The 14860-nt window shown below is 46.1% G+C and overlaps 1 protein-coding gene across 2 annotated transcripts in view; it reads left to right on the forward strand.

The window, feature by feature from the left end:
- The window catches only part of LOC311232945 (neuroligin-2-like), a gene marked incomplete at its 3' end in the record, with an annotated part of 140674 nt that overhangs the window by 38746 nt on the left and 87068 nt on the right, over window positions 1-14860 (forward strand). For both annotated transcript variants that reach the window (XM_084319783.1, XM_084319784.1), the window contains one exon: window positions 6722-6871. In XM_084319783.1, the coding sequence (XP_084175909.1) occupies window positions 6722-6871 (150 nt within the window). The remainder of the gene's footprint in view (window positions 1-6721; window positions 6872-14860) is intronic.

The raw sequence follows: 14860 nt of genomic DNA on the forward strand, positions 1-14860 counted from the left end.
ACGCGTCTCGATCCCCGAGAACATTTACGTGCGTCATGTTTTGCTATTATCGCATGTTTGCCACATAAATAACATATCATATGTCGTTCCTACAGTTAAGAGACAGTGCGCTGGTTTTGTTGGAGTGTGGTGGGGGGGCGGGGGGCGGGGGGGGGGGGGGGGGTGACACAGCCTTTTAAAAGATGGTGGGGATGTACCATCGCAGGCCGCGCGGGCAGAGAGAGGGGAGGATGGGATCGTGACACAATGGGATGAAAATATAGAGGACAGGCCCGTTGAGACAGTCACCGTATTATGTAAAATATATAATAATAATAATAATAATAATAATAATAATAATAATAATAATAATAATAATAATAATAATAATAATAATAATAATAATAATAATAATAATAATAATAATAATAATAATAATAATAATACATTTAATTTGTAGCGCACTTTTTGTTCACTGGGATCCCAAAGTGCTACAGGGTTAAAACATAGTAATTTCTTTTTATAATTATTAGTTAAAAAAATATAATACAGAATAAAAAGATAGAAATAGAACATAGTTAAAAACATAGTATAAACAGAAAATTAAAGACAACAGCACAAGAAAAAAATAATATCACAAGAATTTTTTTTTAATAAAAAGCTAACAGAAACAGGCTTTAAAAGAGTCCAGGCTCTGTGGTGCCCTCGGCTGGATGTCTCATCCTCCATCCAGTCCTTCATTCATTCGTTGTTGTGACAGTGGCTCAGGAGGTAGAGTGGTCGTCTGGTAATCTGAAGGTTGCCGGGGTTAAATGTTGGCTCCTCCCCGCCGGCAGCGTGTCGAAGTGCCCTTGAGCAAGACACTTGACCCCTAACTGCTCCCGATGAGCAGGTTGGCACCTGGCACGGTGGATGTGTGAGTGAACGGGTGAATGTGAGGCATACGCTGTAAACCGCTTTGGATAAAAGCTCTATATAAATGCAGTCAATTTACCATTTGCTTTATTGTCCTATTTCCTCCTTATCATCATTTTTGTTTGGGTTTTCATCTTATTTAATTTTTTTGTAACGTGTTATTTTGTGTTAAATCCAATTTCTCCCGCGATTCTCCTTCATACACTTCTGTGTTTCAATATGGAGCCGTCGTCCTTTTAACAAAGGAGCATCAGGCGCATTAGATCACTTTACACACAACGTGCAGTGACCGCAAGCCGCCGCCAGGGGCAGAGTGGTGAGTGAGTGAGTGAGTGAGTGAGTGGCTGGATGACTGACTGAATGACTCAGTGGGTTAGTGACCTCGCTGGTCTATGAGGTGCTTAAAAGGAGCGGGTGGGGGGGTGGGGGGGGGGGTGGGGGGGGGGGGTGATTGTTACACTTAGTCATACGGTTAGTCACTTACAGTTAGTGACATCGGTTAAGAGACGCTTGCAAATCTCCGGGATCCGGACGGCATCGGCTGTAAGGTCTCGCAGTCATGTGCTGATTCACTTGCATCTCCTTTCCCAAGACCGTTTCACTGGACATGGGGGGCTGATCCCTGACCAGTGGAAACCTGTGCCCAAAGAATGGTTGACCTGAAGAGATGAATGACCTGTGGGCCAGTCGTCCATAACCTAGGAGTATAGTAGTAGTAGTAGTAGTAGTAGTAGTAGTAGTAGTAGTAGTAGTAGTAGTAGTAGTAGTAGTAGTAGTAGTAGTAGTAGTAGTAGTAGTAGTAGTAGTAGTAGTAGTAGTAGTAGTAGTAGTAGTAGTAGTAGTAGTAGTAGTAGTAGTAGTAGTAGTAGTAGTAGTAGTAGTAGTAGTAGTTTATTCAGTCATCATCTCACACAATACAATATGCACAATCATTTAACAATATTTGATTTTACAGTGACTGAAAAGGTACAGACTGAAGCATATGACTCATTCTTAACTATATATCAGCATTGTTCCACAAGTTAACCCCAATAATAGAAATACACCTCCTTTTAATCCTTTTCTTAGTTTTTTTAACAGTACATTTACAAAAATCTCTCAAATCATATTTTCTTTGGGCGGCTAGGTGGTGCAGTGGGCAAGGCACTCACCAACAATGCGGGAGACGCTGGGTTCGAGCCCAGCTCTCTGCGTTGCTACCAGCTTGGCTGGTCGTTCATACTAATACAATTGGCAGTATTAGGGGGTGGGAAGCTGATGGGTGGGGATCGGACGTTGTGGACAGCGACTCCTACAGGTCGGTTGGTGCGCCTGCGCAGCAGAATCAGGAAGCGACGGGGGCGGCGTGCCCTCCAAACGCAGACCCCCGACGCTGAGAGATCGCGCTGTGCAGGTGAAAAGATGCGACGGCTGCCTCCTCGAGTACCGGAGGGGACACGTGATGCAAGGCTTTGTCCACATTGCAGCCGGCCTGTGGGAGGCATGGTCTAACAGCGTTCGAGACAGCGGAGGGTAGAATTGGACGATACGAAATTGGGATGGGAGAAAAAATTGAAAAATGGGAGAAAAAGTAGATAAAAAAAAATTATATTTTCTTTCATGTATTGAGAAAAACTATTGCACCTTTGCTTTAGCTCTGTACATTATTTGCATAGTTTTATAATAAACCAAATCATTACATTTCATAACATGAGACTTTATAAACAATGGATTTGTGTGGTACCTATGACGAGGTACCTATGAAGAGGATAACACTGCTGACAATGACCAACAGACCAACAGTAGTGCTTGAATAATTGTCTAGGCCAGTGGTTCTCAACCTTTTTACACCAAGTACCACCTGAGAACGTAGCTGGCTCTCCAAGTACCACCATATGACCGACGTTAAAATACAGTCTATTCAGCTATGCACAGTTCACGCTCTGGCGCTGAACGTTCGGCTTGTTAACCCGACTATCATCGGGTCTGGCGCGGAAAGTGTTAAAGCGCATGGTAGCAGCAATAACAACATATTGTGCGGAGTCACACACACACACACACACACTACTGCGGACATAACAATGCACAGCAATATACCTGATGATTAATGCGTATTGTCAGTCAAAACAGTCAGTTACCAATTTGTAATAATTACATCAGCCTCACTCTGTCTGCAGCAGGTCTCTCCGCTGCTGGAATGGCATATGTTTGTATTCATATGAAGGCTATGCAAAGTGGGCAACATGTGGATGGCATGTTGTTTTGAAATGCACAAACACAAACCGCTGTTTATATCTTTTAGATATAGCGCTAAGCTATAGCTTTCAACGCATCAGCTTTCACGGTACGCTCTCATGCTCCTCCTAATGTACAGTTTCCTCCCCCTCGTATGTATATATTTACTGTTAGGATCTGTTTAACAGTACTGTATATTTGCATATCTTGTATGTCACAAATGTAACAGTACTGTATATCTATATGTCATGTATGTCATAAATGTCATGATTAGATTAGAATGATTAGATTAGAATATTATACCTGTATATCTGTATGTCATGTATGTCATAAATGTCCTGATGAATTGAAAATGGGGGACCCTGATGTAAACAAGACGAAAGTCTTTCTCTGGTCTGCATCCCCTTAACAGTTGTGTGTATTGAGCCGTACTGTACTGCCATTCTGCAATCTGTTAAATAAAGTTTTCAATCATCAATCAAACAGCTGACAACTCACGCCGTGTCGGAGCAAGATTTAATGTTTTTCAGTGACGCAATTTTTTTTTATTAAACAAGCACACTTGAAATGGCGTATATTGAAAATGGTGAGTGCTGGAGTTATGGATTACTCACACAGATTACTCACAGATTACTCACACAGAAGGTTAACCTACTGTAGTGTGGCAGTGAAAGGGTTAACACCATCCAACTCCACCTGCTGGTCGGCAAAACTGTGGGATCTTGCCGCTATAATCCGAGGCTCATTCTATGGATGAATGATTTCCTCCTGAATCGTACCCAGCGGGTTGGATTCAAACACAGCTATTTCCTCCCCTAGGTTCATGAACAGGGCTGTGTTTCCTCTCCCATACTGTATATACGCTGTGTGCACCAATGGGTGTCGAGCTTCGGTCTCTCCACTCAGTGTGCAAATGAGACAGCCGTGGCGGGGGGGGGGGGGGGGGGGGGGTGCCTGCAGCCTGGTGGCGACTCATCCTCGGGTGGTTTTGAGGAAGAGGTATAGGGAACTTCATTACAAATGGCACTCTGACCATTTCCTCGAGATTAACGTGACTAAAACAGAGTAGGGCTGACCTCGACTCGTCGAATAGTCGACTAACCGATCGAAAGGAGCCGTAGTCGACTGCCAACCTCTTAGTAAAAAAAATATAATATATATAAGGCTATCAAAGTTAACACGGTATTAAAGCGTTATCGCCCGATTCTATTAACGCCACAATTTTTTTTAACTCACGATTAACTTTTAAGAATTTTTATTTTATTTAATTTTTTACTTTTTTTTTTTTTTTACTAGACTTCACTCAGGTGTATTATTGATGCTCTCATTGATACTATGTTTGTTTCTGAAGTGTGTGAGTGAGAGAGATGAGGAAGGGGCAAGAGAGAAAGAGAGCTGGGAGAGAGTGTGTGTGAGTGAGAGGGGGGGTGTGTGATTAATCAGCCCTTGTGTGGGAGAATGCAACGTTTTCTTTCCCCTATTATTTCATGCACTTTATTGATTGTTTTAAATTATTATCTGTTAAAGGTAGATACATTTTTTTTATGCGATTAATTTGCGATTAATCGTGAGTTAACTATGGACAATCATGTGATTAATCGCGATTAAATATTTTAATCAATTTTTTTTTTCATTCTTTCCAAAAGAAAAGAGGCCTAGAAGCGTGGCTAACGCTAATTGCTCGCATACCAGAGGCTAACTGCCTAAGAAAACAGGCACAGAGGCACTGAAAGAGGATTTCACCCATCTAATGAACACACTAGACAAATATCAAGATGTATCCATCAGTGGACCAATTGCATGCTTTCGCAGAGGACAAGAAGCCTTCAGTCGACTCCTTCAGACATTAAGCACCCCCCACAGCTCAAATGGAATGATACTAAAAAAAGGATTTATAATTTTCTTTTTATATATATTTTATATATTTTATATTTATATATTTTATTTATATTTGTATATATTTTTGCATTTGCATCCAGTCGACTATCGGAACATGTTGGCCAATCAAAGTCGACTATACAAATCCTTAGTCGGGAACAGGCCTGTCCTGATTGGCCAAAACAAAGGAAATGGTCATAGACGCAGCAGAGGGGAGGTCCCACTAACACCAACGATTAACCCATTTAACCCTTTCACTGCCACACTACCAAACGGTTAACCCATTCACTGCGACAATACAGAAGGTTAACCCTTTACTACCACACGGCAGCAGGTAAACCCTTAAATCAGTATTACCTCTTTAACCCTTTACTATCACACTATACAGACGGTTAACCATCTGTTAGCACGGTTAATGTGCTACGTGAAGGGGGGGGGGGGGGGGAACTGCAACAGCGAATGCTCTTCGTACCGGAAAAAGTACGGTTTTAATGTTGATCGTTACGTCTCGCAACTGTTTTACAAGGCTGTCGTACAGATGGTCTTGTCCTCTGGCCTGATGTGTGTGTGTTTGGTAACAAACAGCCAGGACCCAGCTAGGTTGCGGTGCACGATCAAGATGGCAAGTGGGGTCACAGTGACCCAGTGTGTCCACTGCCCAGTCGAGACCTCGTTCTTCTGAGTAAAGGCTGAGTGCCTCCTCAGTGACCCTGCTCACCCTCTACACCAGTTTGGCCGGGGTCCTGAATGGACCAGTCACCGCTGATGGCAGGCCCGGACTGCTGAGGGAGAGAGTGAGTGAGTGAGAGAGAGAGAAAAAAAGAAAGCCCCTTGCCGGAGATGGCCCTAAATGTGCAACATGTACCAAATGTTTTCTTGCACCACCAGGTTAGTCAGTGATCAAAATAAACATGCTATCTAGTTAACATAGCTAACGTTACCATGCATCATCATCGGCCCGTCAAAAGCCGAACGTTAAAGCTGCCAAGAAACTGGACAGTCAATAACTGAAGTGGTTGTTCCCTTTCTAATTTCCTCAAACACATCTAATCTAGTTAATGTGATCAATATTATTTGACAATTCATGCTTTTTGTTCAGTCAGTGAGCTCATACTTTGAGCTCATAATTTTATTGTTAAATTATTGAGACAATGCAACGTCTTCTGTTTTCGTTGTGCGTGCGTGTGCTCACCACACGCGATACACATGTCACACTATTCTGGCAGTGGCTACTGTAATTATAGTATTGTTAATGAAAGGTCTATGTTATTTATATATATCAATGTGGGATATATAATATAAGAATACCTAGATTTACTCTGAAGGACTGGTTCTGGCCGAACCGTTCGTTATACAAGTATCACAGAGACATTACAAATGTCTTTTGTGGTGTCTTTTGTGGTGTCCGTAATAGTACAAGTTGGTTTTTATGTTCTGTATTTATTATTTTTATTATTGCTAATGTCGTTATTGTTGCTATTATTATTGTTGTGGTACTGTATGGTCTTGTTGTTATTATTATTATTATTACTGTATTGTGTTGCCTTGTTTTATGTTTAAAATGAAAAAAAGAATTGATAATAAAACTAATCTTTTGTGGTAACTTGTATTTTATGCCAACAATACACCGTAGGTGGAAATTAACATGAACAAGCGATATTCATATTGCATTATTTTAAATTCATGGACAGGTTTTTAATAATGTGTGTCTGGTGTCTCTGTCGTCTCTGTGCAGATATCCGCGAGCGCCGTAAGAAGCCGGTGATGCTGTACATCCACGGCGGCTCCTACATGGAGGGCTCGGGGAACATGTTCGACGCCAGCGTGCTCTCCGCCTACGGAAACGTCATCGTGGTCACCATGAACTACCGCCTCGGCGTGCTCGGTACGTGTTGGTTCATGCCACGCCATGCCATCATCAAGTATAAGTATAAGTCTTTATTTGTCATCAGATTAACACACACATGCGATGGGCGACCCACAGGAACACACAGACACACATGCACTGAGTCGCTGACGAAATGTTCTCTGCACCTCCCATCCCGTCGTCCTTCCCCCCCCAAGGGCAGCCGGGAGCAGACGCCCCGGGGACCAATCCAAGTGATCCTGTCCGTCTTCGTCAGGGACGCGACAGCGTTAGCGATCTGTTGTGCATGTTTTTCCATTGGGTTTCTCTTATCGGGGGGGGGGGGGGGGGGGACCCTTGCGAGCACAGAGGGGGAGAACATGCAAACTCCACACAGAAAGGCCCGGGAGATACCCCCCACCTGGGTACCTGTGGCAACGCGGAAACCTGGTCCCCAAGCGGGAATCGAACCCAGGACCTTCTAGCTGTGAGGCGACAGTGTTAACCACTACACCACCGTGCCGCCAGCTAGGGCTGCAACTAACTACTATTTATTTAACCCTTTTACTGCCACACTACAGAAGGTTAACCCTTTACTATCACACTAGCGACGGTTACCTTCTGTGTATTGTCTGTGTATAGTCGCAGTGAAAGGGTTAACGCTTGGTAGTGGCGCAGTGAAAGGGTTCATCTATTATGCAAAAAGAAAACGTTATTCCTTGTCTTGTACAATGCTCTTTCAAACAGCTTGCAAATTGACAGTTATAAAACAAAAAGTTAACTCCTTTGAAAGGAGTTACACTGGTTAAATTAATAATAAATAATACATTATAAAGAAAGACATAAAACACAAACTAACTCAAAATGAACATTCTTCTCTGGTCCATCTTTAGCCCATCGCTGTTTCAAAGTTGCTTCCGCTGAAGTATTGAGACGTGGTGATGATTTGAAATGCAAGGTTAAGAATGCAACCGCGTCAACACGTCGGTAAACACACTCGAAGTAACTGCATCTTCGAAGTTTCTCAAATCTTGTGAAAAGTTCTGAATGGATTGAATGAAAGGCTAATTCCCAACTCAAAACCCACCTCTTCACCAAATTTGTAAATGACTCTGGTCACTCTGCCTGATTGCCCTCTTTTCTTTTCTTTCTTTTCTTTCCTTTTGTTTTTGTTGTTACGTTGTTCCCTGATCCCCTTCCCTTAGCTGCCGTGTGATTACCAAACCAAGCCGCATTTCTCTGAGACGCTCTCTGATTGGCACTGACGCGTTTGCCCAATCCGTGACAAGCTGTGTCTTTGCCCATTTCCGCGTCGAACAGCCTGCAAACTACCTGGCGTTCTATCGCCCTGCTCTAAGACAAACTCTAACCTTAACCAACTTCGAAAGAGTGCCTAAGCTTAACCGTCGAAAGAACTTGCCGTCACGCTCTAAGACAAACTCTAACCTTAACCAACTTCGAAGAGTGCCTAAGCTTAACCAGTGTAGAAACAGGCGTCGGCCAATCAGAGAGCGTCTCCGAGAAATGCTTGGTTTGGTAATCACGCTTAGCTGCGCCTTGGGTCTCTTGAAAGGCGCTATATAAATCTAAGATATTATTATTATTATTATTATTATTATTATTATTATTATTATTATTATTATTATTATTAATTCAGGTTGTAACACAACGTCAGTTGGCCCAGACTCAGCTTGACCCGATGGTTTATGGGGCTTGCGTTCTCTCAGCTGTGTGTTTGTGACAGTGACAGTGATGAAGGCTGTGTATAACGTCGCAGATGGTCACCGGCTGGAAGCAGACACTTCATCTTCAGCACCACTCGTCCACCAGACTGGCTCCAACTGCCAACCCTCCATCTGGTCCATGACTTGAATCCATTTCAATTGGTGAAGCACTTTTGGTTCATAGTCGACTATCGAGCACATTCACACGGCGACCATTTTGATCTTGGGGAACGGGGTGGAAAGAAAGGCCAACCTGAGCATGACATGAGAGCATAATGGCCGCCGCCGTGTGAATAATGGTCGCTTGAAAAACAGAGGGTGCATTTGAAAGCGTGCCCGCGCAGTGCTTCTTGGGGTGTTGTTTGTGTCATGGTGTTCCTGCCCTACTGTGGTCTGTTGGTGGTTCCCAAGGTGGGGTCTAGTGACCTTCAGGGATCCTTGGGCTTGGGGGGGTTCCAGAGGGATCCCTGGCAAAATAAAATAGTGTAATTTTGCTAGAGCTTTATTAACCATTCTGATCGTAGGCTTGATTATCAACACTGTCATCTTTCCACTCACTATGGTGGGCGGTTAGCACTGCTGCCTCACAGCAAGAAGGTCCTGGGTTCTTCCAACCCCACTCTGTGTGGAGTTTGCATGTTCTCTCCCTGTGTGTTCGCGTGGGTTTCCTCCAGGTACTCTGGTCTCCTCCCACACCATAAACACATGCATGTTAGGCAGCGACTACAGGTGGAAACTAGCTCATTCTGGCACATTTACATTGATGTGGAAACTGAAGATGTTGATTAATGTGCACTGTCCCTGGGTAAGAAATAAATAATATATAAACTTAAACTTAAACTAATAAATAGGCCTAACGTAATACATATGAAAACATAAAACATGTGCTACGTTCAGACTGCAGGCAACCGTGGCCTGAATCAGATTTATTTAGCTCTTTATTTATTTTCTCTTTCTTTGCACAACAGTGTGAACAGCATAAATCACATCCACTTCTTTTCAATTCGGATTTAGGCCACTTATGGGGTTCTAAATCAGATACAGGTCTGATTTTTTTTCAATGCAACCTCAGTCTGAACATAATTCATGTGACTTTTTCATCACTCTAGTGGCGCGAGTCATTCGGTGAATACAAACATGGAAGACAGCTGTGATGGAGGTGGTCAGTGGAGGAGGGCGAGTGAGGGGTTTACCGTATAAATATTTGTGCTCTCTTTCACCTCCTCCTCGTCCCCATTATCATCTGCTTGCAAATGAGTTGGCCTCCACTCACTGCAACCTATACATTTATAATAATAATAATAATAATAATAATAATAATAATAATAATAATAATAATAATAATAATAATAATAATAAAATAATAATAATAATAATAATAATAATAATAATAATAATAATAATAATAATAATAATAATAATAATAATAATAATAATAATAATAATAATAATAATAATAATAATAATAATAATAATAATAATAATAATAATAATGATAATACATTTAATTTGTAGTGCACTTTATATTTGGAACCAAATCTCAAAGTGCGACAGGGTAAAACATAGGCTTTAAAAACATAGGCAATTAAAAAACAGGGCATACAAACATACAACAAAAACGGATAAAACACACAAAGGCATCATGTATAAAAGGTTAAAACTAAGAAAAAGCTTTGGTGAAGAGGTACGTTTTAGTCCTCTTTTAAAATAATCAGAACTCCTTCCCTCCACTAGTCTGAGGGTCCACCTTGGGCAAGTGTTAGTGCCCCCTCTAGCCTCCCTACCTAGGGATACAGGGTGTTAGTACCCTCTCTAGCCTCCCTACCTAGGGGTACAGGGTGTTAGTACCCTCTCTAGCATCCCTACCTAGGGATACAGGGTGTTAGTGCCCTCTCTAGCCTCCCTACCTAGGGATACAGGGTGTTAGTGCCCTCTCTAGCCTCCCTACCTAGGGATACAGGGTGTTAGTGCCCTCTCTAGCCTCCCTACCTAGGGATACAGGGTGTTAGTACCCTCTCTAGCCTCCCTACCTGGGGATACAGGGTGTTAGTGCCCTCTCTAGCCCCCCTACCTAGGGATACAGGGTGTTAGTGCCCTCTCTAGCCTCCCTACCTAGGGATACAGGGTGTTAGTGCCCTCTCTAGCCTCCCTACCTAGGGATACAGGGTGTTAGTACCCTCTCTACCCTCCCTACCTAGGGATACAGGGTGTTAGTACCCTCTCTACCCTCCCTACCTAGAGATACAGGGTGTTAGTGCCCTCTCTAGCCTCCCTACCTAGGGATACAGGGTGTTAGTACCCTCTCTAGCCTCCCTACCTAGGGATACAGGGTGTTAGTGCCCTCTCTAGCCTCCTTACCTAGGGATACAGGGTGTTAGTGCCCTCTCTAGCCTCCCTACCTAGGGATACAGGGTGTTAGTGCCCTCTCTAGCCTCCCTACCTAGGGATACAGGGTGTTAGTGCCCTCTCTAGCCTCCCTACCTAGGGATACAGGGTGTTAGTGCCCTCTCTAGCCTCCCTACCTAGGGATACAGGGTGTTAGTACCCTCTCTAGCCTCCCTACCTAGGGATACAGGGTGTTAGTGCCCTCTCTAGCCTCCCTACCTAGGGATACAGGGTGTTAGTACCCTCTCTAGCCTCCCTACCTAGGGATACAGGGTGTTAGTACCCTCTCTAGCCTCCCTACCTAGGGGTACAGGGTGTTAGTACCCTCTCTAGCCTCCCTACCTAGGGGTACAGGGTGTTAGTACCCTCTCTAGCCCCCCTACCTAGGGATACAGGGTGTTAGTGCCCTCTCTAGCCTCCCTACCTAGGGGTACAGGGTGTTAGTGCCCTCTCTAGCCTCCCTACCTAGGGATACAGGGTGTTAGTGCCCTCTCTAGCCTCCCTACCTAGGGATACAGGGTGTTAGTGCCCTCTCTAGCCTCCCTACCTAGGGATACAGGGTGTTAGTACCCTCTCTAGCCTCCCTACCTAGGGATACAGGGTGTTAGTGCCCTCTCTAGCCTCCCTACCTAGGGATACAGGGTGTTAGTGCCCTCTCTAGCCTCCCTACCTAGGGATACAGGGTGTTAGTGCCCTCTCTAGCCTCCCTACCTGAGGATACAGGGTGTTAGTACCCTCTCTAGCCTCCCTACCTAGGGATACAGGGTGTTAGTGCCCTCTCTAGCCCCCTACCTAGGGGTACAGGGTGTTAGTACCCTCTCTAGCATCCCTACCTAGGGATACAGGGTGTTAGTGCCCCCTCTAGCCTCCCTACCTAGGGATACAGGGTGTTAGTGCCCTCTCTAGCCTCCCTACCTAGGGGTACAGGGTGTTAGTGCCCCCTCTAGCCTCCCTACCTAGGGATACAGGGTGTTAGTGCCCTCTCTAGCCTCCCTACCTAGGGATACAGGGTGTTAGTGCCCTCTCTAGCCTCCCTACCTAGGGATACAGGGTGTTAGTGCCCTCTCTAGCCTCCCTACCTAGGGATACAGGGTGTTAGTGCCCTCTCTAGCCTCCCTACCCAGGGATACAGGGTGTTAGTGCCCTCTCTAGCCTCCCTACCTAGGGGTACAGGGTGTTAGTGCCCTCTCTACCCTCCCTACCTAGGGATACAGGGTGTTAGTGCCCTCTCTAGCCTCCCTACCTAGGGATACAGGGTGTTAGTGCCCTCTCTAGCCTCCCTACCTAGGGATACAGGGTGTTAGTGCCCTCTCTAGCCTCCCTACCTAGGGATACAGGGTGTTAGTGCCCTCTCTAGCCTCCCTACCCAGGGATACAGGGTGTTAGTGCCCTCTCTAGCCTCCCTACCTAGGGGTACAGGGTGTTAGTGCCCTCTCTACCCTCCCTACCTAGGGATACAGGGTGTTAGTGCCCTCTCTAGCCTCCCTACCTAGGGATACAGGGTGTTAGTGCCCTCTCTAGCCTCCCTACCTAGGGATACAGGGTGTTAGTACCCTCTCTAGCCTCCCTACCTAGGGATACAGGGTGTTAGTACCCTCTCTAGCCTCCCTACCTGGGGATACAGGGTGTTAGTGCCCTCTCTAGCCTCCCTACCTAGGGATACAGGGTGTTAGTGCCCTCTCTAGCCTCCCTACCTAGGGATACAGGGTGTTAGTGCCCTCTCTAGCCTCCCTACCCAGGGATACAGGGTGTTAGTGCCCTCTCTAGCCTCCCTACCTAGGGGTACAGGGTGTTAGTGCCCTCTCTACCCTCCCTACCTAGGGATACAGGGTGTTAGTGCCCTCTCTACCCTCCCTACCTAGGGATACAGGGTGTTAGTGCCCTCTCTAGCCTCCCTACCTAGGGATACAGGGTGTTAGTGCCCTCTCTAGCCTCCCTACCTAGGGATACAGGGTGTTGGCACCCTCTCTAGCCTCCCTACCTAGGGATACAGGGTGTTAGTGCCCTCTCTAGCCTCCCTACCTAGGGATACAGGGTGTTGGCACCCTCTCTAGCCTCCCTACCTAGGGATACAGGGTGTTGGCACCCTCTTTAGCCTCCCTACCTAGGGATACAGGGTGCCCCACTGCCTTGTGTGTGCGTAGGGATACGCAAAGGCTAAGTGAGAAAACCCTGAAAGAAAACCGCACTGCCTTGTGTGTGTGTGTAGGAATATGCAAAGGCTAGGTCCTCACCGACGATGGGGTTACCTGTAAGGAAGGGCATCCGAGGTATAAAACTAGCTACAAACCAAAAATGATGACTCCAGTGGCGTGGAGTCAACACCCGTCCAACCTCACTGTAGTGGGAAAATAGGGACGTAAAACGAAGATGATGATGATGATGATGATGATGATGATGATGATGATGATGATGATGATGATGATGATGATGATGATGGTCTGTGGTGCTCTCAGGGAGTCAAATTACAGCATAAACAGTGACTTCAGTGTCCTCCATGTTTACTTTATCTTCGTTGTTGTCGTTGTTGTTCATGGTCAGTTCAGGAGTGTTCACACTGGAATCTGATATTGGCCACATTTAAAAGATATGAACACAGCCAAACAGAAAAAGAAATCTGATCTGAGCAATAAATCAGAATTGAGCACCAAGGCCTGCATTGTGGACGTGGCTACAGCAGGAGAGCGGCCTCAGTCTACAGCAGGAGAGCGGCCTCAGTCTACAGCAGGAGAGCGGCCTCAGTCTACAGCGGGAGAGCGGCCTCAGTCTACAGCGGGAGAGCGGCCTCAGTCTACAGCAGGAGAGCGGCCTCAGTCTACAGCAGGAGAGCGGCCTCAGTCTACAGCAGGAGAGCGGCCTCAGTCTACAGCAGGAGAGCGGCCTCAGTCTACAGCAGGAGAGCGGCCTCAGGCTACAGCAGGAGAGCGGCCTCAGTCTACAGCAGGAGAGCGGCCTCAGTCTACAGCAGGAGAGCGGCCTCAGTCTACAGCAGGAGAGCGGCCTCAGTCTACAGCGGGAGAGCGGCCTCAGGCTACAGCAGGAGAGCGGCCTCAGTCTACAGCAGGAGAGCGGCCTCAGTCTACAGCGGGAGAGCAGCGGCCTCAGGCTACAGCAGGAGAGCGGCCTCAGTCTACAGCGGGAGAGCGGCCTCAGTCTACAGCAGGAGAGCGGCCTCAGGCTACAGCGGGAGAGCGGCCTCAGTCTACAGCAGGAGAGCGGCCTCAGTCTACAGCGGGAGAGCGGCCTCAGTCTACAGCGGGAGAGCAGCCTCAGTCTACAGCGGGAGAGCGGCCTCAGTCTACAGCAGGAGAGCGGCCTCAGTCTACAGCGGGAGAGCGGCCTCAGTCTACAGCGGGAGAGCGGCCTCAGTCTACAGCAGGAGAGCGGCCTCAGTCTACAGCAGGAGAGGGGCCTCAGTCTACAGCGGGAGAGCGGCCTCAGTCTACAGCGGGAGAGCGGCCTCAGTCTACAGCGGGAGAGCGGCCTCAGTCTACAGCAGGAGAGCGGCCTCAGTCTACAGCAGGAGAGCGGCCTCAGTCTACAGCAGGAGAGCGGCCTCAGGCTACAGCAGGAGAGGGGACAGGACAGGGCTGCTTCTGCTTGTGCCGCCCTGCACTTATTAAATTCATACTCAACTAATCATAGGATTTTGTCGACTATTTTATTGAATCGCTTTCGATTTAGATAGATAGATATAGATAGATACATTATTGCCAGTTCAACACATGGTTGATTGGGATTTGTCTCGGTGCAATGCTCATTTCATCATAAAACAGTGGAAAAAAACATACAGTATAAAAACATACAATATAAAAACATACAAGAATGGCCTAAAGGTTAGAGAAGCGGGTTTGTGACCGGAAGGTCGCTGGTTCGATCCCCCGGACCGGCAGGAAAGAATCTGGGCTGGGGAAGTGAA

This window comes from Notolepis coatsorum (genome assembly GCF_963971535.1).
Source record: "Notolepis coatsorum genome assembly, chromosome: 8".
NCBI classification, from domain to species: Eukaryota; Metazoa; Chordata; class Actinopteri; order Aulopiformes; family Paralepididae; genus Notolepis; species Notolepis coatsorum.